The 27,537-nt window shown below is 45.2% G+C and overlaps 1 protein-coding gene across 2 annotated transcripts in view; it reads right to left on the bottom strand.

Moving 5' to 3' along the window:
* Positions 1-3,755: 3,755 nt before the first annotated feature.
* Positions 3,756-27,537, bottom strand: part of RYK (receptor like tyrosine kinase) — a 54,241-nt gene continuing 30,459 nt past the window's right edge. For both annotated transcript variants that reach the window (XM_014870428.2, XM_088170388.1), the window contains exons 9-15: positions 26,245-26,331; positions 13,782-13,851; positions 12,239-12,371; positions 11,224-11,333; positions 9,222-9,381; positions 5,682-5,818; positions 3,756-4,764 (exon numbers count right to left, since the gene is read on the bottom strand). In XM_014870428.2, the coding sequence (XP_014725914.2) occupies positions 4,653-4,764; positions 5,682-5,818; positions 9,222-9,381; positions 11,224-11,333; positions 12,239-12,371; positions 13,782-13,851; positions 26,245-26,331 (809 nt within the window). In that variant the 3' untranslated portion in view covers positions 3,756-4,652. The remainder of the gene's footprint in view (positions 4,765-5,681; positions 5,819-9,221; positions 9,382-11,223; positions 11,334-12,238; positions 12,372-13,781; positions 13,852-26,244; positions 26,332-27,537) is intronic.

Below are 27,537 nucleotides of genomic sequence, written 5' to 3' on the forward strand. Positions count from 1 at the left end.
ACCAGGCCCAAAGCTAAGGGATGTTTCTTTACCATCCTGTTTAAGAAAGCCAGGTGGAAGCTGAGAGTAATGGAGCTGCAGAAGGGGCTGGGGGCAGAAAGGAGGGAGAGGAGGAGACAGGTTGATGATCCAGCCTCTCCAACCCTAGGAATGCACAGAAGCTGGCACATGGATCAGAAACACACCTGGGGATGTTCTTTTGTTTAACTTTGTCTAATTCTTGGATTTCTTAGTGGAAGAATGTTTTCACTGGAAGCTCCTGGAAAGCCACCATCTCTGGCAGCAGGGCATCAAGCTCAGCCATGTGAGAACATGCCAAGCTCTGCTGAGTCCAACACTCAGTGCCAGATCAGGCCAAAAACGGACCCAAAACACTCCCCAAATCTTCCAGCCAAACCTTGCCTCCTGCTCAGAGCTGCTGCACAGCAACACAAGCCCCTTCTCAGCAGCACTTTGGTGTTGCTCCAAGCAAGACCCAGGAGGGTCAGGACAGGCACAGCACACTCCCTGCAGGAACGAGGTGAGCCATCAGGAATAAAGGACATTCCCTCCACCCCAAAACACTCCCTCTCTGCAATGCCACTTCCATCTGATATTTGCAAGGCACTCCCAGAGCAAAGATAGGTTCTCCACATCCTCACCCAGGAGGAAGCAGCAATTACCAGGAGCATCACTGCATGGAGCCCACGGATGGCTGCAGGAATGTCCTTATGTGGCTGGAATTACCTGGATGTGCCATGGTGTTAAGTGCCTCACTCCCCCAGCAGCAGCTCCACAGATTCCAGCTGCCAGATTCTGGCTCCTTATTGGGCACTCTGTGGATCCCTCACAGCAGTTCTCAGAGCCCTTTTTGTGTATTTTAAACACATTTCTTTAATTTCTTCCAATGGCTCCTCACTGAAATTCCTGTGCTGAGATCACACAGCATGCTGTGATAATCCAGTGGCACCAGCAGGAATTAACTGAGACACAGTGATTACTCAAACTGAGTTACCAGAGCCTCGAGCACTCAAAACCCCTGGGTCATTTGCACATGTGTTGTGTTGAAAAAATACCTGATGTGAGGCACAAAACACTCCAAGGGTGTGGCTTCCCAATGGGACTGCATAGACACCTTCCACATGCCAGGCGAGAGTTTTAACACTGGCATTTGGATTGGTGACCTTTTCTCCTTATTGTTTTTCATCTTCCTTTTCTTCAAGATGATTCCCATCCACCAGCTACCACAAAAATGTTTAAACTCAATGCCCTGACAGGAATTCCACCATTTTGGCAGTATTTCCACTTGCCAATGAAGCACCAGCTGATCTTTCCATGCTGTAGTTCAGAGCACACAACACATGGATTTCCAGACAGAACAGCCTAAATCCTTCTCAGATCCCAGCACAAAGGTTGTTGAACACTCTGGAGTGCTGATTCCAAGTGTTAAACTCCAGGGAAGGAAATAATTAAATAAAACAAAGTCACCTCTTAATTCCCACCTTCTTTTGCCATGGCAGCCTCACCCTTTGCTGCAAATCTTGACACAGCTACAGTGGGAAACAAAGGACTTGAGGCTGAACAAGGAAAGTGTTTTGATCCTCCAAGGTGCCTTGAGTTACATGGAAAAGCCTCAGAGCAGCCATTCTGTGAGTGCTGTTTTCCAGGTGCCCTTTATCTCCCTGAACACCTCCACAGCTCTCAACCCATCACTTATGAATCCCTGTCTGCTCTCAGCCTTCTTCTCTCCCCATGGTGTGATCCTTCTCTTCACTGCAGAGTGATCACTCCTCCTTGGTGGATCTGAATCCACCCACGAACTCTGCCCTCTGTCCTCAAAGGGAATCCCATCCTACCCTGTCCTCCAGCTGGCTTCCCACCTAAGCCATCAATTGCATGCTCCTGCTTTTTACTCCTTCACACCTCATTTTTATTTCTGGCATTAACCCTCCCAAGAAAAAAAAACCTGGGAGCCAAAATCTTCCTCATTTCTTCTTTCCTTGTAACCACAGCTTTTTGTTCTTCATCTCTTTGCCTCACCTCCCAGCCACGCTCCATTCAGCTCTCACACTGAGAGTATTCCATGGACTTTAAGACTAGAAGTTACCAACAATGTTCTCCTTCCAGGAAGTCTGTCTTTCCAATCTTCTACTCAAGTGACCTGCTCCTCAAGAGTTTCCCCAAAAGCCCATGGAGCTAAGATGCAGCACATGTAGCAAAATCCCTGCAGGTAAGCTATTTGCACTCTCAGGTACAACAAATTCCTGCAAGGAATCTACTCAAGGTAGCTCTGCTATCAGCAGAATGCCTATGACAGGATCATTCAATCATTAGGGCTGGAAAAGACCTCCAAGATCATTAAATCCAACCTTTGACCACAGCCCACCATGCCCAACGAACTGTACATGAAGTGTGACATTCACCTGTTTTCTGAACACTTCAGGGATGGGGACTCCACCACTGCCCTGGGTGGAGCATCCCTGTAGATGAACCCAGATTAATGAAGAGTTGTATCTGTACCCTCACCTACCCTGAACCACTTCCCAGTCTCTGTGGATGAAAGCAGGGGAGAAGCAGCTCAGGGAAGGGAAAGCTGACACATTTCCTACTCCCAGAGCCTGGAGTGGAGCAGGTTCAGGTACAGCACATCCCTGAGCCACATCCAGCCCACTGTGACCACATTGACACCCCTGGGGGGTCAGCAGAATTTGCACAATGCACATCCTGTGTGCATGTGACTCTGCCCTGGGCACATACAACAGGTGGATCATTTTCACCCTGGGCTGTTCTCCAACCTCACCTTTAAAGTTGTGATCTCCACAGATCCCATTGGAACACTGACCTGGATGTCAGGAACTTCCACTGCTGACTTCAACACCCACGTCACCATCAAGTCCTGCCACTGGTACCAGTTCCCCAAGTCAGAATGGAGAGACCACACACCCAAAGTCCTGCTGCTGTCCCCAGACTCAGCCACTCCAAACTCAACCAAACAAAACCAGTTCCAATTCTGTCAGGCAAGCACAGCCCATCACAACATGCCCAAACTTGAGCCAGCAGGAAAATTTCCTTCCAGGATAAAGCCAGGCTTGGCTCACTGGCCACAGGTAATAAACCCTGGAGTACAGACAGGAAAGCTCTGATGTTTTGAGGGACACAGATCACAAAAGGCTCTGCCTCATGTGACACTAATTAGAGAGGGTTAATTTTCTTTAGCAAGGTTCACAACTCTGGAAAGAACAGAAGCTACACATCTGCATGACCCAGCCAAATCCAGCTGCTCATACTTGCTCAGCAGTCTCCTAAAACACTCAGATGGCTCCAGAGCCTGTCAGGGCAATGTCCCATCCCTGCAGTTGCACAAACACTCGAGGCAGATGGTGAGAGACAAAAGGCAACTTTTCATGTCCCACACTGTGCTGAAGCACAACCCTCCTCATGGTGCCACCAGGCAGAGGATGCAGCCTGCAGTTCACCAGGAGAACTGGGACCCATCCTGCAGGTAACTTTGTTACATATAGAAAAAGCCCGAATCATTACACATTTTGCTGAAAAATCATGTTCAGTTCTCTTAAGCAATGTTCAACTCAAAACAACCCGTAGTGGAATGGATCTCTGGGTTAAGGAAAGCAGCAGGATAATACCTGAAGTCTCAGGGACCAGTTCCACAGGGAGGCAGGTAAACCACCTTCCCTTCCACAACCCACACACAGGGCAAGGTGAGGGACCAAGCTTTCACATTAGGTGTAATAGAAAAACATTCTTTACTCTGCAAGTGTCTTTACAAATATATATTTATATATTTAAGCCCATTTCAGGCCATAATAGCCCATAAAAAACAACCAGTACCTTTTTGAACAAGAGAAACTGCAGGGCAGAAGCCTGAGGTGACAGACTCCCACACAGGGGCTGCTCTGGTGCTTCTCTTAAGGCCTTTAGTTAGCACATAAAACCATCTCAAAAATCCTTTGATGTGAAAGGAGGGGCACCATTCTTACCCCACCTTCACCACTCTCTGTATGAGGTAAACTGGGATCACTTTTACATCATTGCTTTAGAAAGGTGATGTTGTATCCTGAAGACCAGCTTTTCCAAAGAACATTTGTCAATGGGTTAAAAAGGTAAGATGTGTGGATCCAACCATAATGTGCTGTTGTCTCAAAATAGAAGAAGTTGATACTAAAAAGCTATTCCAGATACATACAAGTACAAACACTAGAGCTGGTCAGAAAGATTCAGTTTCAACTTTTTTTTTTTTTTTAAAGCAGGGAAATTTTTCTGCAGTGTGGCTTTTCATTTCCCCTCTCCTCAGTTTTCTACCAGTTCCACAAACCTTTCCGAAGAAATCACGTGTCTGTTGTCAGAGTGCAAAGTCCATCCAAATCTCGTGTTTCAGTTCACTACCTCTACACTTTACAAATCCTGATGGCAAACCAAAAGGTCTCAATTTAACTTAGCAAAAGTGATATCTAGAAAATATTCAACACCAAGAGGTCTTACAAAAAAACTTGAGACTACTAAGGCATTCTAAGGCACAGTGTTTTGGAAGAAGTGCTTTCTCCCTGTAGTGTTGCTTTATACACATCAAGTGTGTGAGTCCAAGGGATGCATGGAGCTGCAGATGGATGCCATGGCTTCTTCCCAGGCAGGGAATTCCATCTTCTGCTGCTGTTTCAGACATAGGCTCCCAATGCTGCGTGAAATTCAGTGAGACATTGCACCAGCTGCTGGAACTTGGGTCTCTCTTCAGGATCTAGGGCCCAACAGCAGGCCATCACAGCAAACCTGCAACACAGAGGCACATGGAGCACAGGGGAATGTCAGCCAGGCAAGCACAGCCCCAGCCTGAAAGGCAAAACAGCTACTGGGAAACTGGCTGAGAAACCAGTGAGAGCCAAGGAGCCCTGGATCTTATGGTTCATAATGCTGAACAGCTCCTTCCAAGGATGGACACCTGGAATGATGAGCAAAGGGGCTGGCACCAGAAGTCCTGCCTTGATTTAGGATATAATCCATGGCCATCCAGGAAGGAGCTGTTAGTACATAGTTCACTGGAAATTGTTCAAGTGCTATAAAAGCATGGAATGGTTTGGGTTGGGAGGGACCTTGAAGATTATCCAGTCCTACCCCCTGCCAGAGGCAGGGACACTTTCCATTGTCCCAGGCTGCTCCAAGCCCTGTCCAGTCTGTCCTTAGACACTTCCACGGATGGAAGCCACAGCTTCTCTGGACAACCTGTGCCAGGGCCTCATTGCCCTCAAAGGGAGGAATTGTTTCCCAATATCCCATCTGACCCTGCTCTCTGGCAGTGGGAAGCCATTCCCCCTTGTTTTGTCACTATACCCCTTGTCCCAAGTCCCTCTCCAGTTCTCTTGGAGCCTGTTTAGGCACCGGAAGGGGCTCTAAGGTCTCCCTGGAGCCTTCTCTGGTCCAGGCTGAACACCCCCAGTCTGTCTCCAGAGCAGAGGGGGCTCCAGCCATCAGAGTATCTCCATGGCCTCCTCTGGACTCGCTCCATCATCTCCACATCCTTCTGATGCTGGGGACCCCAGAACAGGAGGCAGTGTTCCATGAGCAATGTTTACCCCAGGGTCTGTCTGACAGGCAGGGAAAGGCAACCCTGGCTCTCTCTTTGGGCAGCCTGGCTTTAACACAGCAACCACAAATGAGCAGTTTCCTCCTTCCCCAGCAGAGGCACTCACAGTTCATCGGGGCAGTTGATGGGCTGAGCTATTCGATAGCCATCCTTTAAATAAGCTGCCATCTCGAAGGGGTCGATGTCCACGTAGGGGGTCTGTCCCAAGGTCATCAGCTCCCACAGGGTCACCCCGAAGGCCCACTGCAAAAGGAACAGTGCAGCATTAACATCACATGCTGAATGGCCACAGCTCCTCCAGCCAGGGCACAAAATCAGCTCTAAGGAAGATTACACACAGTAAGAAAGCTTGACATAAATGCTCTATATAATCAAATTCAACATGCTGTGAACTGGGCTAATAAAGAATCACAGAACTGGTGGTAAACTGCTCAGAGAAGCTGTGGCTGCTCCATCCCTGCAAGTGTCCATGGTCCAGGGGCTTGGAGCAACATGGGCTAGAGGGAGGTGTCCCTGCCCATCCAGATGGTCTTAAGGTCCCTCCCAACCCAAACCAACCTGTGATTCTATGAAGTCCAACTAAGCTTAAAATCTTACTGCACTAAGATATCAGCGCATTTTTAACATGGTATTACAGAACATCTAAATCTAAACACTACTGAACACTGAGTGATTGTCTAGTATAAAAATGATATTTACTTTTTTACATTTTACTCCTTCAAAATGCCTCGAAAATCCTCAAAAAAGTCTGTGAAATTCGAAGGATCAGAAAGGCAAACTGAATGACACTATAATTTTTTGATTCCAAATCATCTGTGTATTTGGAGAGTATGCTCAGGAATAGGACTCACAAAAAACAAAGAGATTTCATCTCAGTAAACCTGACAGTTGGATCAGCATTCAACACGTTCAGTCAGCAATCCTTGCCAGAAGGAGCTTAAAGTGATGAAAAATCCATCAATTAATCCATGCACAAGCTGAGTAAAAGGAAAATCATTTATTATCTGCTATCCAGAGTCCCAGGAGACCAGAGATGGGGCTCATACTGCACGCTCATGACTCACTACTCAAGTTACACATCATCATTCATTAAAAAGGGGCAGAATCCTGCAAAGCTCACACAATTCTTGTTTTAATCAAGAGAAATCCCACCACTGCATTGACCCAAGCCTTAGGAAAGGGTTATTTTAAGGTGGGAAAGGCAGAGAAGGGCAGGGATGCAGATGTGGCCCTACTCCAGGCAGCCACTGAAGGAAATAAAGCCTCTTTTTCCCTGCAGTGGAGAAGAGTGCTGAGGGACAAGGGGCAGTCATGAAGATTAGAGTGATTCAAGCAAAACCACTCTGGGAAGAATACAGCTGTTCTAATTCTATAGGTAGCTGCATAAAAATGGCATGAAGAGATGCAGAGCTTCATGTTCAACAGCAGGAAAACCACAGAATTAAGATTCAGCAGGAATCATGGTTTGTTTTCCTGTACTCTGGCTGACTGATAGAGCAGTTGGCAGGGGAGCAACACATTATTGGGAAAGTTTCAAGCCAGCAAACACATTTGAAAGAAAGTCATCCAAAAAGCAAGCCTGGAACACATCCCATGGCATCTCTGCAGACACAAACACTGTTTGTACCACACTTCATCACCCGTTCCCCGTTACATGCAATGCATCACTGGGTTTGTTCCTACCAAACCCACAAAAACATCTGACATCAGCTTTTTTGTGAAAGGAGTCCAGGTAGATGCAAAGCTGATATTTAAGGCACATAGTGTTTTCTACATCCAGAAGAACTATTCACTTTTGAACTCTACAAAACTCAGATGGCCACGTGTCTGCAGTTAGAACTGTGTGTTAAAAGGTGGGTGGCATTCATCCCTAAGCAATGAAAAAAGAACTTCTGGGTTTAAATGAGCTAAAAGTGATGCTGACTTGCACTGGAGTTTTCAAAAATGGTTACAATACTGAGATTTACTCATCCTAATAAAATTCTGCATCTTGCTGCCACTGTTACATAAGCTTTGATTTCCCAGTCTTCACAAACAGCAAATGCTTTCACGTTCCAGATTTCTTAAATAAAGTAAAAATAAAAACCACACCATTTGTCTGAGTTAATTTAGCTCTCTACAAACATGCTTTTACAGGCAACTTCCCTTTCCTCTTCTGTCTTCAAGTTTGGTACAACACAAACCTCCATGTGTTTTTCAATAAATCCACATGTGCACAACTGGCACCTTCCCTTCCTTCTTTTTCTTGTTTACATGGCTGCAGCACTAGTGCAGAGACCATGAAGGGAAAAAAAAAACAATCAGAACTTTTCTAATGTTTCCCACACTGGCACCAGACCACTATCCTGGATGAGATGCATCCAAAGGGAACAAGCTGAGGTCACTGCAACACTGCTCTTATCCCTGAAAGGTCACCTCAGCTGGGAGAGGTTCCTGACCACTGGAATGAAGGCATCCTCTGGAAGAGCTGGGATTCAGGGGCCACATTCAAAGCCCAGCTCCTGCTAATGTCAAGGGAGCTCGTTATCCTGGAACTCACTCCCATGTGGATGAAGCACAGGGATGTCTGGGAACAGCCAGAGTGGATTCATGAAGGGAAGCTGTGCCTGACCAGATCTTTGCTGAGCATACAGAGCACAGGGTGAGCAATGGATGTCCACCTTGATTTCGAGAGGATGCTCAGGCACTGAACAGCAGCCCCAGGGAGTGGGCATGACCCCAGGGCTGCCAGAGCTCTAGGAGCATTTGGACAATGCTGCCAGGGACAGAATGGGATTGTCCTGTGCAGGGACAGGAGCTGGACTGGATGATCCTTGTGGGTCCCTTCCAACTTGGAATACTTTATGAAACGCTGCCTAGTCCCAGTGCAGCTCTCTGAATGTGACTGTGTTCCTTGCCAGTGCTACCAAGGGAACAGGGAGCAAGGGGCACTTTTGCTGTGCATGAAGGGCCTGACTGACCCCTGAATCACCTGCCACAAGCAGCTGATGCAGGAGTGGGAGCAGAGATGCTGCTCTGAACAAGCCACTGTTACCCACCCAGTGCCATGATCCCCTGCCTCCAGCTCTGGGGTCCCCAACATCAGAAGGATCTTGGAGCTACTGGAATGAGTTCAGAGGAGGCCACAGAAATGCTCCAAGGGTTGGAGCCCCTCTGCTCTGAAGCCAGGCTGGGAGAGCTGGGGAGGGTTCACCTGGAGAAGAGAAGGCTCCAGGAAGACATCACAGTTTCTTCCAGTGCATAAAGGGGCTCCAGGAGAGCTGGACAGGGGCTATGGACAAGGGATGTAAGGACAGGACAAGGGGAATGGTTTCCCACTGCCAGAGGGCAGCATTAAATGGGATATTGTGAAGACACTCCTCCCTGTGAGGGTGATGAGGTCCTGGCACAGGATGTCCAGCAGCAGCTGTGGCTGCCCCATCCCTAGAATAGTTCCAGGCCAGGCTGGACAGGGCTTGGAGCAACCTGGGAGAGTGGAAGGTGTCCCTGCTCATGACAAGGGGTGGAATTAAATGAGCTTTAATGTCCCTCCCAACCCAAACCATTCTTGGATTCTGCGATTCTCCAACAGCTGAAAAAAGAGAAAAATGTCAACACATTTCCAAAACGTAAGAGGCGGGAGGGAAAAAAAAAACCAAAACCTCACCACATCACTAGCACTGGAAAATTCATTGTTGACCAGGCTTTCCAGGGCCATCCAGCGGACTGGCCTGTTCTCGTTGTCCCCCAGGCAGTGGTAGTCCATGGGGAACAGGTCCCGGGACAGCGCGTTGTCCGTGATCTTCACCTGCAGCGCGTCGTCGATGCTGGGCACACACAACAGCACAGCTCAGCACACTGCAGCATCTAACTAATCCTCATCTCAAACACTGCCACTCTCCTGCATCAAGACACACTTCCCCTGTCATTAGTAAATATTATCACAGCACCAATTTATTCTGTGCCAACTGATAAGGGCGATAGAAAAATCAGCAGGCTTGATTAAATAAAATCAAACATTTACAGGTGTAAAAAAAAAAATACTGTTAAAGCAAACAAGTAACTGCCTCAAGTTACTCTTGCTCTTTTGGAGATCCCCTAATCAGAGCAATTAAACACCTTGCAGCTCTGTGGCAACAATGAGGCAACAATCTAAGCAAAGCAAGAGCCAGTAATATCTTTAAGCAACCAGTACTCTTTGTGGTCCAAAAGCGTGTCTCCAATCAAGCCATCTGCTGAAAAACTGTTTTATTCCTCCACAAGAGATATTGATGCTTGTCAGAAACAGGGTACTAAGGGAAACTTACTTTAATCATGAAAAGATGACTCAAAACAGTACAGAGAATTTGTCCCCTCTGGGATGTGATTCAAACTCTTTGAACTTAAAACTGTGTGTAATAAAGTTCAGTGTTCTCATAAACAGCTGACTTCAGAATATGGCAAAGATGTTGGCTTCAACATTGCATGACAAAAATAGAGAAGAAACATTGGGTTGGGGGTATGGTAACAAAATGTTTTTTGTTGTCTTCTCATCTTGCCAATTATTTCTTTATTTTGATGAGAAAAATGAAATATAAATGCTCAGTCTTTGTGTTTCCCTCTTTACTAGCTCAGATACCTTTTCATTTATTTTATTTCTATGCACTTTCAGGCCAGCCATTATCCTCAAAATTTATACGCCAGGAAATTTCCTATCTAGTAATTTTTAAGACTTCAGAGAAATTCCTAGAAAACCCATTTGAAAACAAATTCAGTTCAAAAGGCAATTCCCCAGTGATTAGAGAGCCCTGACTTGTGTAATGCTCGAGTCCATTGTAACTGGCCATGGGCACATGAGACCAAAAGCATTTCCTCCCTTAAACCTGCCAAGATCACTGAAATTCTGGCTCCCTTCCCAAAATTAGGACATGGGTGTGATGCACTTCCCAGCCTTTCACCACTCACAGCAAACCTGGGGAACAAAGAGGGGCAGGTGGAACAAGGAGGGGCAGGGAACCTTGGCTACTGGCTGGCACCTCTTTCTCTTTCCAAAAATAAAGCTCCAGGTGATGTCCCTGATCCTGTTTGTAATCTCTGTCTCCTGTGTTCCTCCTCAGTGTGCTCACCAGTGAAGGAAAGCAGGAGAAATTAGGAAGAGAATCTGTCAGGAACCCCACCACACTGAGTATCCTTCCAGGCACAAGAGCAGAGATGGTGGTCACTGAGTGACTGGCTTGCTAGAAGGCCACCAAACACCTCCATCTCTACATTTTGGAGTGCATTCCAGCCTGGCACTCCTGCCATTCCAGGGCACATTCCTATCTATCCATCATTTGGCAATTATGAAATCTACCAATGAACAAAGTCCTTAACTCAGTTTTTAAGGAGAAAAAATGAAGAAAACCAAATTCAAACGGAAATCTATCCATCAATAAATTGTCTAAGATATTCCAGGTTTTTATTAAAGTTGAAGGGACGTTTTAATGCTTTTCAAGCCTTTGAAAAAGTGATAGACAGACCCAGCTGAGGCATTTACATAGAGGATGTTCTGCATCCTTTAGAACCACAATTCCTGGATCCCCTTGATTTGGAGGAAAACAACTTCACTGACTACACCAGTGACCCCAGAGCTGCATTTTGAAAGAGAGCTCAGGCTGAGTGCAGGGAGCTGCAGAGGGGACAGTACTCACACACAGTTCCTGGCAGCCAGGTCTTTGTGGATGACCTCCCTTCTGGCCAGGTAGCTCATCCCACAGGCAATCTGGATGGCCATATGTACCAGATCCTGCTGGGAAATGGCCTGCAAGAGCCCAGAGCAGCAGCCATCAGTACCTGCAGGGTTACTGGGTTTGCTGTGTCCCAGTGCCTCCCTTCCCTTCCCTTCCCTTCCCTTCCCTTCCCTTCCCTTCCCTTCCCTTCCCTTCCCTTCCCTTCCCTTCCCTTCCCTTCCCTTCCCTTCCCTTCCCTTCCCTTCCCTTCCCTTCCCTTCCCTTCCCTTCCCTTCCCTTCCCTTCCCTTCCCTTCCCACCTATGGACACTCATGATGGCTCCTTACTCAAAATTTTAACTTCTTTTTTTGACATGCCAAGGGAAAACACTTCCATCTTGCAAGTGCCTCACTCTTTGTACCTACTTTTCCTTTGACTGCAAGTGGACATAGGCAAAACTGGTCCATTTTACCCCTCTTCCCACACCTTTTCCACTTTGTTTTCCTGGAAACCAGCTCATTTCCAGGCAGCAGCACAGCCAAAGTCCTTGCTGCTCTCTAAAACCAGTATCAAAGGCTGTTGCTTCAGCTTCTTTTGCGACTTCACAGTCCCATCATAATTAAAATCTTGCATGTATTTATAGCTTGAGATACCAAAAGTAGTATCAGTAAATCTAAAATTTCTTCACAAATTATTTCCCTTAATTTAATCCAAGATTTTCTCTATTTGTTGATATAATTTTAGGATGCATTGATTGAGCTCCTACCCTAATGAGAGCTGACTCAACTTCCTGCCCTCTGAACACCCAGGACAAACAGCCAGGAATGTTTTCCTGGTGGGAATCAAGGCAAACACTTGCTGGGGGAGCCACCTCTGCAGTTCTCCTGCCATCACATTGAACAGGAGAGTGCCACAACCATTCCTCTGATGGCACAAACTCAGGTGCAGGAGAAAATGGGGGTTTAATGGGCACAAAGTCCCACGTGCCCGAGGGTACCTGAGGATTGTTGGCCTCCACCAGTTTGCACTGTCTCAGGAAGAGTTTAAGGTTCCCCCAGTTCATGTAGGGCAGCAGCACCATTGGTTTCTCTCCCTCCTCTATACAGACATGAGTGATAGGCAGCAGATTCCTGGAAGACAAAGAAATTCCCAGTGTTATGAAATTTGATAAAAATATTTTAGATTCCTAAACACAGTAATGAAATTGATTGAACATGGGAGAAAAGCATTTAATCTTGTATTAGTAATTGCAGAGCACAACATGTTCAAATAACTGAAGCCCTAGACAGTACTTCTTTTACAAACAAAATATTTGATTACTTTCCCATTATGAAGAACCTTCCAAATGTTCTCACTTGGCCCAAGAGGGCTGACATAAATTTGTTGTGAATACAGGTTGCCATTTGTACACAGAAGTGCTATATCCTAAACTGGGAGGTGTAGCGTTCTAAATCAACTATAAATATAAAATATATGCTTCCATTACAGCAGTTTAACAAAAAAAAATCAGAACATCATGTGTGATCTGCTGCAAAATGACAGAACAGAAAATTTTAGTTCTGAATCAGCCACTTTAAGGGCCTTTCCAAGCCTCTTGTGGCTCAGGTAACCCCCATGCTGCAGTGTCCCTGTACATCTTCCTTAGAAGAAATATAATATATAATATTATATATATCAATATGCAAATTCATAGAAACTCAAGCCAAACTGGATACAGTTTCAATTTCCATTAATCACTTTTTAAAATACCTGTATTTCCCATTGAAAACCATTAGTAAAAGTCACCAGTGACTTACAAATGTTTTTAATTTTGAATTTTCTTACTCTTTCCTGAAAATTTCTCACAGCTGGGTGTCACATCTATGATCTCTAGAGACCCATGAAGATCCCAGCTTTACAGGTAGTGTAGGGAAGAAAAGCTTTTTGGATTTTTTTTTTTTAAGTTTGACTTATAAAAGGGAGGATAACAGCTCATTTGGAATTATGAAAGCAGGGCAGGTTCACTTTATTTCTATTTTAGGTACATTTCACCAAGACCCTGCTACTCCTGTATTATAGGCAAGGCCTTTATTATAAAAGGCTGGGAGAGCTGGAATATCCAGCCTGGAGTAGGATCCAGGGAGACCTCAGAGCTCTTTCCAGTGCCTAAAGGGACTCTAGGAGAGCTGGAAAGGGACAGGACACAGGGGAAATGGCTTCCCACTGCCAGACAGAGATAGATGGGATCTTGGGAAGAAATTCTTCTGTGGGAGGGAGGTGAGGCCCTGGCACAGGGTGCCCAGAGAAGCTGTGGCTGCCCCATCCCTGGAAGTGTCCAAGTTGGACAGGGCTTGGAGCAACCTGGGACAGTGGAAGGTGTCCCTGCCCGTGGCAGAGATGAGCTTTAAGGTCCCTTCCCACCCAAACCACTCAGGCATTCCATGATTCTACAGAAGTGTTGTAGAATTCCCAAAAAAGAGCTCCCTCTCCCCAGGAAGCATTAGCCCAGGTACTTCCATCTCAAAGTGACATGGATTTGTCACCAACCCTGCCTGCCCTACCTGTGGTGAAGCCCTCTGAGTTTACAGCTTTCCGTCAGCATCATTGTCACCTGCACCTCCGAGGCTTGGTCTGGGGGAAAAAGGAGTCACACATAAACTTTGGAAACAAATCAACACATTAATTAAAATTCAGTCCAAATTTACAAGTCACTTGAGGTCATTTGAGCACGAACAAAAGTTGTTTGCCTCCTTTCTTTAAATGGCACTTAGAAAAAGCCTTGAAGTTCAAGGCCAAGTTCTGAGATTTCTGCTTAAAGGAGTGGGGTAAAACCCAGAAAGGAAATCGAGCACATTCCAGGCTGTGGTTCTGCACTTCCTGGCAGCTTCTGGGCAGGCACAAGCTGGCTGCACTGGGCAGTGTGGTGCCATCCTGCACAGGACTGGTGCCCATGGGAGCAGTGGGATTGTGCCAAGTGCTTCCCAAGCACCAATGTGCTCCAAGGACATTGCTTTGCTGCTGAGTTTCCACTCCAGGTACAGTTGTGTTTACTGCCACATGGCTGGAGGCTGTTTATGTCTATATTTACTTATTTCCTTGCTCTCTGCTTGAAACACTTGACTCTTGGTAACCTTAGAATTGTTTGCTGTTCTCTCCCCCACCTTTAAAAATAAATAAATAAATAAAACCACTGCTGTCAGCTAAGATTCAGGCACCTGTGATAACTACAGTAACCCAGAGCAATCAGAGCATCCACTGGGCAGAAGCACAAGTGGTGCCTGGAACCCCTTTCCCACCACTATTTTTTGTGTATTTGGGGTTTTTCCCCTCCTTTGGTGACAAAAACCTCCAGGGAAGCTTAAGGAGACGTCAATGAGAGCTCTCCCAATCCCACCCTCTCACACCTGGGAGTATTTTCCGTGTCTCCCTCGTGCTGGGACTAGTTCTGGCAAGGAGTTGGCACAGGAGAGCCCAGCACAGCCCAAGGAGCTCTCCTTGCTGCATTAGGGGGAATTTACATGTTGTGGATGAGTCAAGCCAAGGTTTTACTGCCCTGGGAGGAAAAACAGGCAAAAAATCCTCTGCTCTTTTCCCTCCTCCAAGGTCTGATCCTGCTCCCTGTACAGCCCTGACACCCTTTCCTAACTGAGCCTGAGCCCTGCAAAAGAAAACGTGACTCTGGCTGAGTGAAGAGTGATGGGAGCACTCTGGAGAAGCCCAAAGGTGCCACTAAATTAGTGACAATTATGGCTGTGGTATATTATGGGATGCATCAGCCTGTGCTTTTGGGCCCACCAAAAACCTGCATCCATGAAGAGTCTGGAGCAGCAGGAGAGGCTGAGGGAGCTGGGAAAGGGGCTGAGCCTGGAGAAAAGGAGGCTCAGGGGGAACCTTCTGGCTCTGCACAACTCCCTGACAGGAGGGGACAGCTGGGGAGGGTCGGGCTCTGCTCCCAGGGAACAGGGACAGGAGAGGGAATGGCCTCGAGTTGCACCAGGGGAGGTTCAAGCTGGATATTGGGGAATATTTATTGACAGAAAAGACAGTCAGACATTGAACAGACTGCCTGGGACAATGGTTGAGGATTTAAATCTGGAAGGATTTAAATCTGTGTGGATGTGGCACTTGAGGATAAGGGTCAGTGGTGGCCTTGGCAGTGCTGGGGGAATGGCTGGACTCAATGGTCTTGGAGAGTTTTTCCAACACAAACAAATTTATGATTCCCTTCTATTTGGTAACAAGTCTGTGTGTGGGGATGGTACAAACAGGTTCTTGCAGTGCAGGAGACACTGAAGCCATGGCCAGCTGAAGTCTCTGGTCTGCACTCCAACAGAAACATGAGAAAGTCCTACCCCTATGGGCTGGACACTTGATGGATTTGATTTTGCATGAGACAGTTGCAAAAGGCTTGGAAAGAGGAAAGAAAAACCCAGATTCTACATTAAAACCAAGTTACACAGCCCTGAATGACTGAATCAGGCAGTTCTAAAAGCCAGCATAAAAAATGGAGATGGAAAAGCAGATTCTGAGAAGTCAGAGGAGCAGGCTACCTGTACAGAGCTTCAGGTGTAAAAGCACTAATTACAGGGTCCAAAGACCTCAACCTCTTCACTCAGCACACGATGAAGGGAGGAAAGAGATTCCTGGGTGTGAGTTTAAGCTGATTAACTCCTCACACACTCTCTGGCCCTGTGCTTGCTGAACTGGTTTGCTTTTAATTATAAGAGCCACCAAGCAATAATTTGAAGCTTTAAATCAGAGATTGTTTAAGAGTGGATTTAAAATCAACAGAACAAGTCAGGCTGGTTTGGCCAATGCACCCATGGTGACTTTTCTGCTGATGCCTTTCCCTTTCCAGCACTCAGGGAAGTTTCCAGCAGGTCACTGTGACGTTCTGTTGTTTTCTCTCCATGTTATAGTGGTTGAGCACCCAAAAGGATGATTGACTCCCAGGCAAGTATATACGGAAACTGAAATCTTATCTTGTGGAACAGTCCCACCATCCATATTGTGTTTGCTTATCAATATTATTTCCTTGTTTTCTGTCTGGAAAAAAAACTTACCCAACACCAACAAATTCAACAGACTCAGAACAAACAATAGTGTTCAAGGCTAATCCTCCCTTAGCTGAGATCAGTGCCAATTTAGAATCAACACAATTTGATTATTGTGGGTTTGTACTAGATATAATTCAAAACACAATATTAATCACCACTTCTTGGAGTGATTCTTGTCAAAAGAGGGAAAAGAACACCAAAATACTGCCACTGCAACAGTCCCCACTGCAATCAGGCTTCCTTTTAAGGCCATTTTCATCAGTTACAAAGGAAAAAGTTCAGTTAAACAAACTCTGTCACATTTAGTAGACTATAACCACTTTAGAGCAACCAACACACACATCTTCAGAGACCAGGACAAAGGTGATTTTGGCAACATTACATTTTTTGTTGTGAAGGCCTGGTGAGTCTGACCATCCTGTACTGAAAACCCTTAAAACCAACCCAGCAAATCCACCATTTCTAGTTTTGATAAGAGAAAAGTGTCCCAGAGCCAAGCCAGTGACAGCTGAGCCACAGCAATCCCAGCCTGCTGTGACATTTTTTCATTTTCCATACTGAGATGAATCCTACAGCTTTCATCTTCCTCCCTGGGCCAATGTATGATCCCAAAGTCCCCAAACTGTGTCAATCCCTCAGTGCTACACATAAACACACACACACACACACTTTGTTTTCTTCTCAGAGCTGTTTGTGCAGCCACTCAAAAGGGGGGAAGGATCTTGTCAAGCCCAGGGGATGCCCAGGGGCTTTTGCAGCTCCTTTTGTCTGCCCTGCATCCGTGAAGATGTTGGATATGGGCACAGCCACACACACAGCTACAGAGGGGAAAGGGGAGAAAAAGCCTCCCACAGAGTCAGAAAAAAACCTCTGAAATTACAACAGCTACTTGGAGACACAACTGAGGAGGTCACAGTCTCCCATTTATTAAATTTGGGCACCAGGAACAGCCCTGAATTTAAGATGAGTGCTCCAGGGCGAGGCAACAAGGGCTCGTTGCAAAACTTCCTCAAAGCCCTGAAAAAAGCTCAACTGAGGTATTTGTGATTAAGAACATGTCAGTGCTCAGCCATGAATGGAGCTGCAGTTGGATACTCCTGAGGAGCAGCCAGGTTTCTATAAGGTGATCATGCACCAACAGCTGAGAAACCAAAGAGCAGCAACTTGAGGTGAGTTCAGAGGAGGATTTAACACTCAGAAATATTCCAGGTGCTCAGTTAGGACTGACTTTCAGAAGGACCTTAAACCCAAGATTCAGAGAGATGTAAACGCATTCCAGAGAGGAAGATGCTCTCCAAGCCCTGGTTTTACCCAAAAGCCTGGCTGTGAAAGCCTGCCCTGAGGCCCAGGACAAGAACAAGGCAGGATTTCAAGCTCTGATGCAGGTTTATCTGCTGATATCACAGGATTTGTATGCAGCCAGGCACAATGGGGCTCTAGGCACTGCTGATTTTGCAAAAGAGGCTGATCCCTCTGTGCTGGGATGTGCTGGGGCCTTGCCCTGTTCATGGGGAGAAAATACACTTATTCCACTTTTACCAACTTCTTAAAATCCAGCTGCAAAAATATATTTTAAAATCTTTATTATCAATCATTGATCACATGAATCATCAGGTGAAAAGATCTTGGGGAAGCTCTGTGATGACATTAAATTGAAGGAAATTGCCTGCTCTGAGACCAGGCACTCATCAGCTGCAGGGCACCAGGCTCTGCTTCACCAGGAAAAGTCACTCCACACCCCAAAGGATGTAGCAGAGATGAAAAGCAGCAATTACCTGGATATTGCAGTGGGGAACTGATTAGCTGGATGCTTTCATGAGTCACTTTTTAAGTCAGACCTCCCAGAACCTCAAAACAGCAAAGCACAGTAGGACTACAGAATCCTTTAGGGTGGAAAAGCCCTCCAAGATCATCAAGTCCAGTCATTCCCCCAGCGCTGCCAAAGCCACTCCTAACCCATGTCCCCAAGTGCCACATCCACACATCTGTTCAATCCCTCCAGGGATGGGGACTCCACCACTGCCCTGGGCAGATGTGCTGGGCTGGACAACCCTTTCTGGGAAGAAATTTTCCCTGATATCCAACCTAAACTTCTCCTGGGGCAACCTGAGGTAATTTCTTCTTGTCCTGTTCCTTGTTCCCTGGAAGAACAGACTGACACCCAACTCCCTTTCAGGCAGCATCACAATTTAAAAGACTTCTGATTCCAGGATGGTCACTGAAATCTGTTTCTTCAGAAGACAACATAGAACCTGAAAATCCACATAACCACGGGCTTCAAAACTGAACTGAGCCACATCTGAACCCTCTCACAGCCTGCTACAGGCAGTAACAGCAGATCCTCAGCACTCTTGTCAGAAGCAGCTCTGCAAATGCTACATCCAGGAGGTCCAAGGCTTCTGATGGATGTTTCCAACAGCAGTATTTAAGAGCATGTTTTACTTGCAGCTTTTCTCATCTTTGGACCATTTGCAATGGCTTGAACTTCCTCCTGTTTCATACTGCAAGGTAATACTCCCTCACATCACAACACTTACACAGCCCATTTTCTACACACCTGCCTGTTTTCACAAGCTTCTATTACCCTTATTATTTTTCAACCCGGTGGGCTTTGCCAAATATCCCATGACAAAGTGCACAAGCTCCAGTTATTGAAGGGTGACAGGGACACAGTGGTCACAGAGTGTGGCCACAGGAATTGAGAGTGAAGAATTAGAGCAGCTCCAGGTGATAAATGCTCCCAGTATCAACACATCCTTGTTAATTATTGCTGCTTTTGCAAGGCAATTAATTAGGTAAAACTGCTCCCAAGGCAGAATTCCACCCCAGTTCAAAGAGAATGCATGCCTGAGTGTTGCTTTAACCCTTCTATACAAGTCTTTGGAAAAAATTCAATGCCTGTGCTCACATCTGTTGCACAGGACATTTTTAATGCTCTTAGGAGGTAACTCACAACTTTCCTTCACCAGAAGGATGCTAAAGGAATGCAAGGAGTCATGATCCAACCTGCTTTTTCATAGGCAGAAAGGGAAGTACACATAAAACATATTTCAGCTTTAAAATTTCCAGAGGCCCCAGGAGTCAGGCAGGGCCAAGTGGAGGCAGTGGAGCATCCAATATTTCCTCCTGCCATAGACTGAGCACGGGACACTTTACTCCTGGGAGGTGTTCAGGTCAGCACTTCCACACATCAACATCCCCCTGCTCTCCAAGGCAGCCCTGTAATCCTTCAGAATTCCAGCCTCCTGTACAGGTAACCCATGCACTCCAAACCACAGCAGGAGGAAGTTATAGCACAGGACACCTCCTGTGTTATGTTATGGAAATGTCAGTCCTGCTAACATTTCCAGAGAGCAGGATTTTTTTTCCAATCCTGGTATCCAGGCATCAAGTATCAACCACATGAGTTTATTTTGCAAAGCAGCTCACGCTGACAAATCCAAGCCTAATTTTAATAAATTCTGGGAGTGAGTTGACGTGACACTGCTAAAATAGGGTATGCAATTCTGGTTTTCCTACATCACAAATGCAGTTTTAAACCACAGAAAAGGGCAGAGAAAAGCAGGATTTGGAATAGTCTGAGTTTCTTGTGTAACAGTAACACAAAAAGGAGTAGCAAAAAGGAGGAAGTAAAAGGCTCTTGGCTCAATAATCCATTTAACTCAAAATGAAGCTGAAAGTGTTAAGTAAGTGCAAAGTGAAACTGGGAAAGAGAGACATGACTGAGGTCATGGTCCAAAGGTCAAGGAGCAGCACATAATAAAACTGATGTACAAGCAGAGATTTTAACTGTATGTAAATTAAAGTGTCCTGCAGGCAAGTATTTCTTAGCACATTTAAATAATGTAGTACAATACAATCCTCTCAGTATTTTCTGCAGCATATTGTACTGTTATGTATCTCAGGGTATTTTCTTAAGAAGCTGGGATTAAATGACAAATCGAGTGCATTTTTAGGCTGATTCTCAGAAATTTGCTACTTATCCCCAATTCTTTAAATTCAAATATCTTCCTTTAAAAAGACACTCAAGAATTTAGCTCAGATGAGCAGTAGCTCTTGATTTTTTTTTTTCTTTGGCACAAGCTATATTCTTCAGAAACAGGATCCTGCACTCTGATTTTGGGAGGTTAAGTACTTTGAACAATTAATTCAAATACTGTATGCTTAAGGTATGAACTTAAACTTAGAACTATTTTCACAAGGCTGTGCTTTTAAGAATGAACTGCCCAGAATAGCAAATTCCATCAGTTTAAACGTGACCCCTTGAGAACAAGTGTGGATGCTCCAAGTTCTGGTGTCTGTTTAGTGTGAACAAGAAACCTTCACCTTGGTTAACACTGAGCTGTTTGTCCACACTTAAATCCCCTAACTGTGCCTACTGCTTTCTCCTGCTTGCCATGGCCTGAATTCTCAGGATTTCTATTCCTCCACTTCCCAACTGCATGAAGTCCTAAAGTGTCACCAATCTTGCAATCATGGAATGGCTGGGGTTGGAAGGGACATTAAAGCCCATCGTGCTCCACCTCCTGCCATGGGCAGGGACACCTTCCACGAGATCATGATGCTCCAAGCCCTGTCCAACGTGGCCTGAACACTTGCAGGGATGAGGCATCTCCTCTTAACTAGATTAGCAATAAATTTATCTCAATAGTAAAATGTCAGAGATAGCCAAGAATACTGAAAAGTCTTTTAGTGACCTAAGACGACAGAACTCCAAGCTTTGTTAAAAGTTGGTAGAACAATAAAGTTTAAAGAGCTGACCTTTGTCAACACTGGCCTTGTTTCCAGTGCTTTCCACGGGTGGTTTGTTTCCAAACACTCCTTCCTTGTACATCAGAAAAATGTTAAGTGGTTAGAACATGAAATGGGAGCAGCCAGGTTATCTTGAACAGCACACTGGGTTGTTTTTACCGAAAGTGTACCTTGGCCAGAACATCCTAAATGAGTCAGGGCTCTGCACAGCTCACCCTCACTTCATATGTTCCTGGAATAACACAATTCCATTTGTTTTGCTAAGAATTTTCTCCTTCACAGGAAAAGCACCATTAAACAATGTGTTCGTTAAATCAAAGGTGAAACCTGTGTGTTTTCTTCTTCCTCTGACATCAGATGATTGAAAAGATTCCCCAGAAAGGCTGAAGGGATCAGTTAAACCCTGCAAGAGATGCAATGCCAGCTTGGAGAAACATGCCATCAGAGACACTTCCAAAACTGAGAGGGATTGGAAACCTCTGATTGGAAAGTGAAGCATTCCACCACCATAAACACAATTTTTCTGTAAAACAAAAAACACAACGAAGAAAGCATATGCCAGCTAAGTCTCTCATCTCTCTAACAAAGAACTTATTCAGGTTGTGTTGATCCAAAGATTCCAAAGTCCCAAACATTCTAGATAACACATCCTTGCTCTTGCTGGCAATCACACACATCCTCAATCTTCACCAGTGTCTGTTTGAAGACAGAAAGAAGGTGACTTTTCCACTGAAATATCTAAGTGTGAAAATAACTGACTTTGAGCCCCCTGCCTAGTGAATGAACACACAGGAAGTGTAAAGTGCAAAGACAACCCAACAACTGTATGGCCAACATGAAGGATGCAGGACAGCCTGAACAAGTCACACCTTTTCCCAGAGCTTGTGATCTTTGTAGCCTGAAATTATTAGAGCTTCCAGAAAGCCAAGAGAGATCCATTTTCCTTTTAAGCTCTCCTTGGCACAAGGCACTGCACATATCAGAAGGCTCAGACACCCAGACAGATGATACAGCATTAAAAAAAACCTTATAAACTCATCTATTTCATGAACCTGCATGTAGAAACTTTGTCACTGCCACAGGCATGTTACAACTTCCTCCCTGGAGTGAACTGAAGCTTCATGAAAGAAAAAACTCTTTTAAGGATCTGGAGGGAAACCCAGGGATGAATCCTCCTTCAGCCAGTCTTTATAAGAGATGTGGTGTTGAGACTTCAAGAGAAGTGTCTCCAGCTTTTATATCCCATCAATTTAAGAGCTACAGAACAAATAATCACTGAATTACTTCAAAAGTACTTCAATAACTTCATGAAGTGTTCAAATGAAAGACCCCAAATTCTGTGGTGGATGAGAAACCAGTCAGATCACGCTGAACAAGCACACTCCAACCTAGACAACCCCTGCACTGATATTGCTTAATCAGGCTCAAACTTGCTGTTTTAGAGTCTGACCTAATAGTTCTACCCCAGCTTGAGACAACAGGGAATACAGAATATTCCAGGAAACTCTCTGGAAGGGCTCTGCCACCTCTCAGGCAGGTCCAGGCTCTCTTGGTTTTCATGTATTACTGACTCCTTTAGGAGCAGATCACTTCAGAAGGGGAACAAACACAAAGTTCAGAGAAATCCAGGGATCCTGTTTTCACTGAGCAGTCTCCTGCTTTACAGGAATACTCTACATCCCCTAAAACATTGGGGAAGGAAAGTGGGAAGGGCTGCTGCAGTTATTGCACTCAACTACCAGTGCTTCTGATCCTTTAGGGGCAACAATCAACCATGGGGAAAGAATATGGGGAAGAGAAAATGACAAGGCTGCAATCACTCTCCCTCCAGAGCAGGAAATACCCACACATGTAATTATTGCCTGATGAGCACCAACAGCCACAACATTCACCTTCCCCAGCACAGGAAATGGGAAAACTGACAGTACATTCACTCTGTCCACACGATTGGAAATAACCCCCTTGAAAGGGTATGGATGCTGTAATACACTGACAGCTGAAGGAGGGACACAGGAAAAGAGATCCATTGTGACAGGCACTTAGGACATGACTTTTCTTCATGGATTTTCATTCTGAAACCCCTCCTTGATCAGCATAACCTTGACACCTGCCTGAGTGGCACAGAGCTCTTCTAACAGCCAACAAACCCAGGCTCATGGCCCATCTGTAATACTTGTAGGGCTGAGGGGGTTCAGCCTGGAGAAGAAAATTTTCCGAGGACACATTTCTGTGGCTTGGGGACTGTAAGAAAGATTGAGACAAACTTTTGATCATGGCTTCCAGGGACAGGCCAAGAGGCAACAGTTTTAAACTGGAAAAGGGTGGATTTCCATTGGACATAATGAATACAATTTTAAAAAAATTATTTATTTATTCTTCCCTGTAAGGTCAGACACCTGCACAGCAGGAGCTGTGGCTGCCTCATCCCCAGAAGTGTCCCAGGCCAGGTTGGATGGAGCTTGGAGCAACGTGGTCCATGGAAGGTGTCCCTGCCCACAGCAGGGGTGGGAGTGGATGGGTTTTAAGGTCCCTTCCCACCCAAACCATTCTGGGATTCTAGGACTCTCTTGAAATCCCAGGTTTAAAGCCATAACAACTCCCCTAATGTCAGAACAGTGTCTTCAGTTTCTCAAGCTCTGATCCTGCTGAGAAAAAAGAGTTGTTTTTTTTTTTCTTTCAAGGAGGTTATTCTTCCTCACAGTACCTACTAAAAGAACCTCAGTTCACATTTTCCAAAGATATGGGATACTCCACCTCCCCTCCCCATTGTTTCCTGACATTTGGGGCACCACTGGACTTCATTTTATCACTTTCAGAGTGCACCTCTGGGTAAAACAAAACAGTTCTGGAGCAGCTCGTACTTTTGGGAAGGGATAATTCAACTCCACAGACAAAGCCTTTATTCCTTGTCTATTTTCCATGACCCTCAGGCTTTACTGCCTTCAGCAAAGAGATACTTAAGTCATTTTAATGGTTCTCATACCCATCAAGCTTTTATGGTCCTGCCCTGCTCCTGCTTGTGCCAGAACAGCAGTGTGTGTGTGGCCACAGAATGACTGAGATCAAGGAAAAACTCTGCTTACAAGAGAATTTTTGCAGGTTTTTTTTCTTCCAGCCAGATCAAATTCCCAACTTATTACATGTCCCAGCTGCACATACAGCAATCACAGCCAGGGTGTGAAAATGAATATAATATCAGCACTGCAAGTGAGCTGCTGTGAGGAGAGGGGATATTACAGGCATTTTTCCTTGCAAACTACTGCTGCTCAAGCCCAACTATCAGTAAAACCTACTCTACACTTTTTAGATACAGATCCTTTTTAATGCTGGGAAATTCCCTACAATGACCCTATGAATGCCATCACTCCCTGAACACCATGCTCCAGTTCACTGCAACAAATCCTTCCTGCAAAGGGAAGAGCTTTTTTCCTGTAGCACATGGCTGTGTCACAGACACGAGCCACTGTAAGGGAGAATTATGGATTTAGGAGTGCATGTAAGTCCCATTTTGGGAAAGCAATTCAGTAAGAGGTCATGGGAGGCAGCTAAATTAAGATCACTTTTGACAAATGTTGTTATGTTGTTTAATCCAATGCTACAAAAAGTAGCTCGCGTGCCAAGGGCTAAGTTTTTGAGAACTATATTAAATAAGAGCCAAGAAAAAAAAAAAAAAAGACAGAACTGTTTGGCAGGGAAAGGGAACAGAAGAAGGCAGAATTCAGGAAATGTTCCCAAAATACTGGAAAGAAGCACGTTTTTTTGGTTTTTAAATAAGAGAAGCCAGGCTGGGAGGGCTGGGGGTGTTCACCTGGACTAGAGAAGGCTCCAAGGAGAACTCAGAGCCCCTTCCAGAGACTAAAGGGGCTCCAGGAGAGCTGGAGAGGGACTGGGGACAAGGGATGGAGGGACAGGACAAGGAGGAATGGCTCCCCACTGCCAGAGAGCAGGCATAGATGGGATATTGGGAAGGAATTGCTCCCTGTGAGGGTGGTGGGGTCCTGGCACAGGGTGCCCAGAGCAGCTGTGGCTGCCCCTGGATCCCTGGAAGTGTCCAAGGCCAGGCTGGACAGGGCTTGGAGCACCCTGGGACACTGGAAGCTGTCACTGCCCCAGCAGGGAGTGGAGCTTTGAGGTCCCCCCAGCCCAAACTATTCCATGATTTGTTCTATGATTCTAGGTCATGTAAGAGAAAAGAGCACCACAGGCATCTGATTGTGTCAGACACAGACCAAGGGGGCTCCTTCCTTTAAGCAACATAATTTTCTTAAAGGTGGCAGAGAATAAATGGGTAGTAGAAAGATTCAAAACCAAAATTCAGCATCTTCACCACTTCCCAATCAGTATCTTCAAAAATTAATAACCAGGCAACAAAAAGAAAAGTAGAATGAGTTGAAATTCTTATAGATGCTGCTTTTTTTGCAAGAAAGCATTACAGAAGTTATCAAATGAAAAAGCAAAGTCAGTAAGACACCCAAGTGAAATGACAAAAACAAGTGGTAAAACAACCACTGTACTGGGATTTGGCAAAACTCTGGTGAGCTACCAGAGAATTTGTGAGGATTGGAGAGGAAGGGATGGATGGAGGATACATTAACATAGGGATACATGCAGGATACTTGTAATATACACAGAGGATACATGTGACAGACTTGTAGGACATTTGCAATAATTTCATCTACACCTACCTTGTTCCTTAAGTCTACTTATCCCCATTTCAATCACTCTAACAAGCTATTTCCTGAACACAGGTGCTGTATTTGGATAAATTCAGTTCTAAATGACAACTCTCATGCTTCAGCTGCAAAGCCTAAGGAGGGCAGAAACTTTGCTTTGTCTTTTATACAGCCATACATTTGTCAAAGATTTTTTAAGATGCATTTCAGGTGCTTTTCAGCAATTTGCAGGGGACAAGGCTGTGACTGGGAAGACAATGACATGCTGGGGGGAAAAAAAAAAACAATATAATTTTTACTTAAAAGAATAATAAACAAAAGTATTCAAGGGTGATGACTGAAGGCACTGGTGGAGAACACATGCATTTTTCTTCCATATAAGATTGCTGCTCTCTGTGGCTGAAGCATCCAAATTGCTTTTGCTTGTCATCATTTGTGTATTTTGGGGAGAAGGGGGTTGTTGTAAAGCCAGGTTTGGCACCCTCAGCCTGCAGCACAGTTCAAACACCTGCACACAAACCCACTCCTTTATGCAAACATACCTTTAACAGTTTTGACAAAAACTTGTTTCTCTTTACTGGGGTCTTTTTCTTCTATTAGAATTCCATGGAAAATGCGCCCAAACGTGCCTAGGAACAGAACATCCAATTAGTAATGTGTGGTTAAGAAACACTGATAACATGAGGGGTATCTTAAACAAACAGTAGCTTTCACAGAAATGAGGAATGCCTGCAGTTAAAATGTCTCTAAACCCTATAAAGTCACCAAGGGGGATTCACAACTACAGGCAGTAAATGCTGAAGTTTTACATAAATAAAACTAAAGGGACAAGCATGAGAGTGAACTAGTTACAGCAGCAGAGCCCAGTGATATTAAATATCAATATGGTGATGGTTTATTTGTGGCACTAAAGTCGACTCCCTGCACTAAGAACTCCAGCTCCCTTTTCTCATCCACCCAGTCTGGAATTCTAAGCCAAGGCACTTCTCACAAAGACTAAGTTTTTTTGGAAATATTCACAAGGAAACAGCAGTTGTGGCCAGCCAGCACATATGGAACACTTTGAAATAGCCAGCATCACATTATCCACAAGTTTGTGCTGGGTTTGTTTGGGGGTCTTTCAGACTCTCCAGCATTTTTCCATTCACAGGATATCACTGATGCAACTGTTTCTACAGAGGAGCTACTCTGAGGAGCTGGGCTGAGAACATCTAGTAACACACAGAGAATTAATTAATTGGTTTTTACTGCTCAGCTTGGCAACATTTTCCTGCACCGAAGTGTCCAGCACCTCCACACAGTCGATTCCAGCATTACAGCCCCTTCCCAGGGATTCCTCCTGCCTGACTAGGTTGAAAGATCTTTGACAGTATGAAATACAGATCTTATTTGTTTCTAAATACCTTAAATAGGGGCAGTGCAACATTTCTGTCACCTACCCTGGGGCTGCAAGGAAGCCCTGCATGACAGGAGTCTCCAAACTGCAATCTCACTAAGCAGCAGCTGTACTCAGGAGACTCTCAGGCGACCACAACACCATGAATTACTTTAACAGCAACTAAAATCCTCCTGTCTTGGCTCTTGGAGACTCCAAGAAAGTGCCTAAATATGTATTTCCAAAATGATAAAGCAAGTGAAGCTATGGAAGCTACAAGAAGTTTATAATGAATCTGTGCCCAAGATCTGTCAAAAAGTTCCATGCATGCATTTCCTTTATCTCCTTCTACCCCTCTGAAGCTCTTTTGTTCTTCAGTGCCAGAGACTCAAATACGATCCTGAACTAAAGCTGGTCAGGTCTTTTAAGTGTTCTGACATGTGGATGTGACACTTGGGAA

Source organism: Sturnus vulgaris, chromosome 10 (genome assembly GCF_052056855.1).
Source record: "Sturnus vulgaris isolate bStuVul1 chromosome 10, bStuVul1.hap1, whole genome shotgun sequence".
In the NCBI taxonomy this organism is placed as follows: domain Eukaryota; kingdom Metazoa; phylum Chordata; class Aves; order Passeriformes; family Sturnidae; genus Sturnus; species Sturnus vulgaris.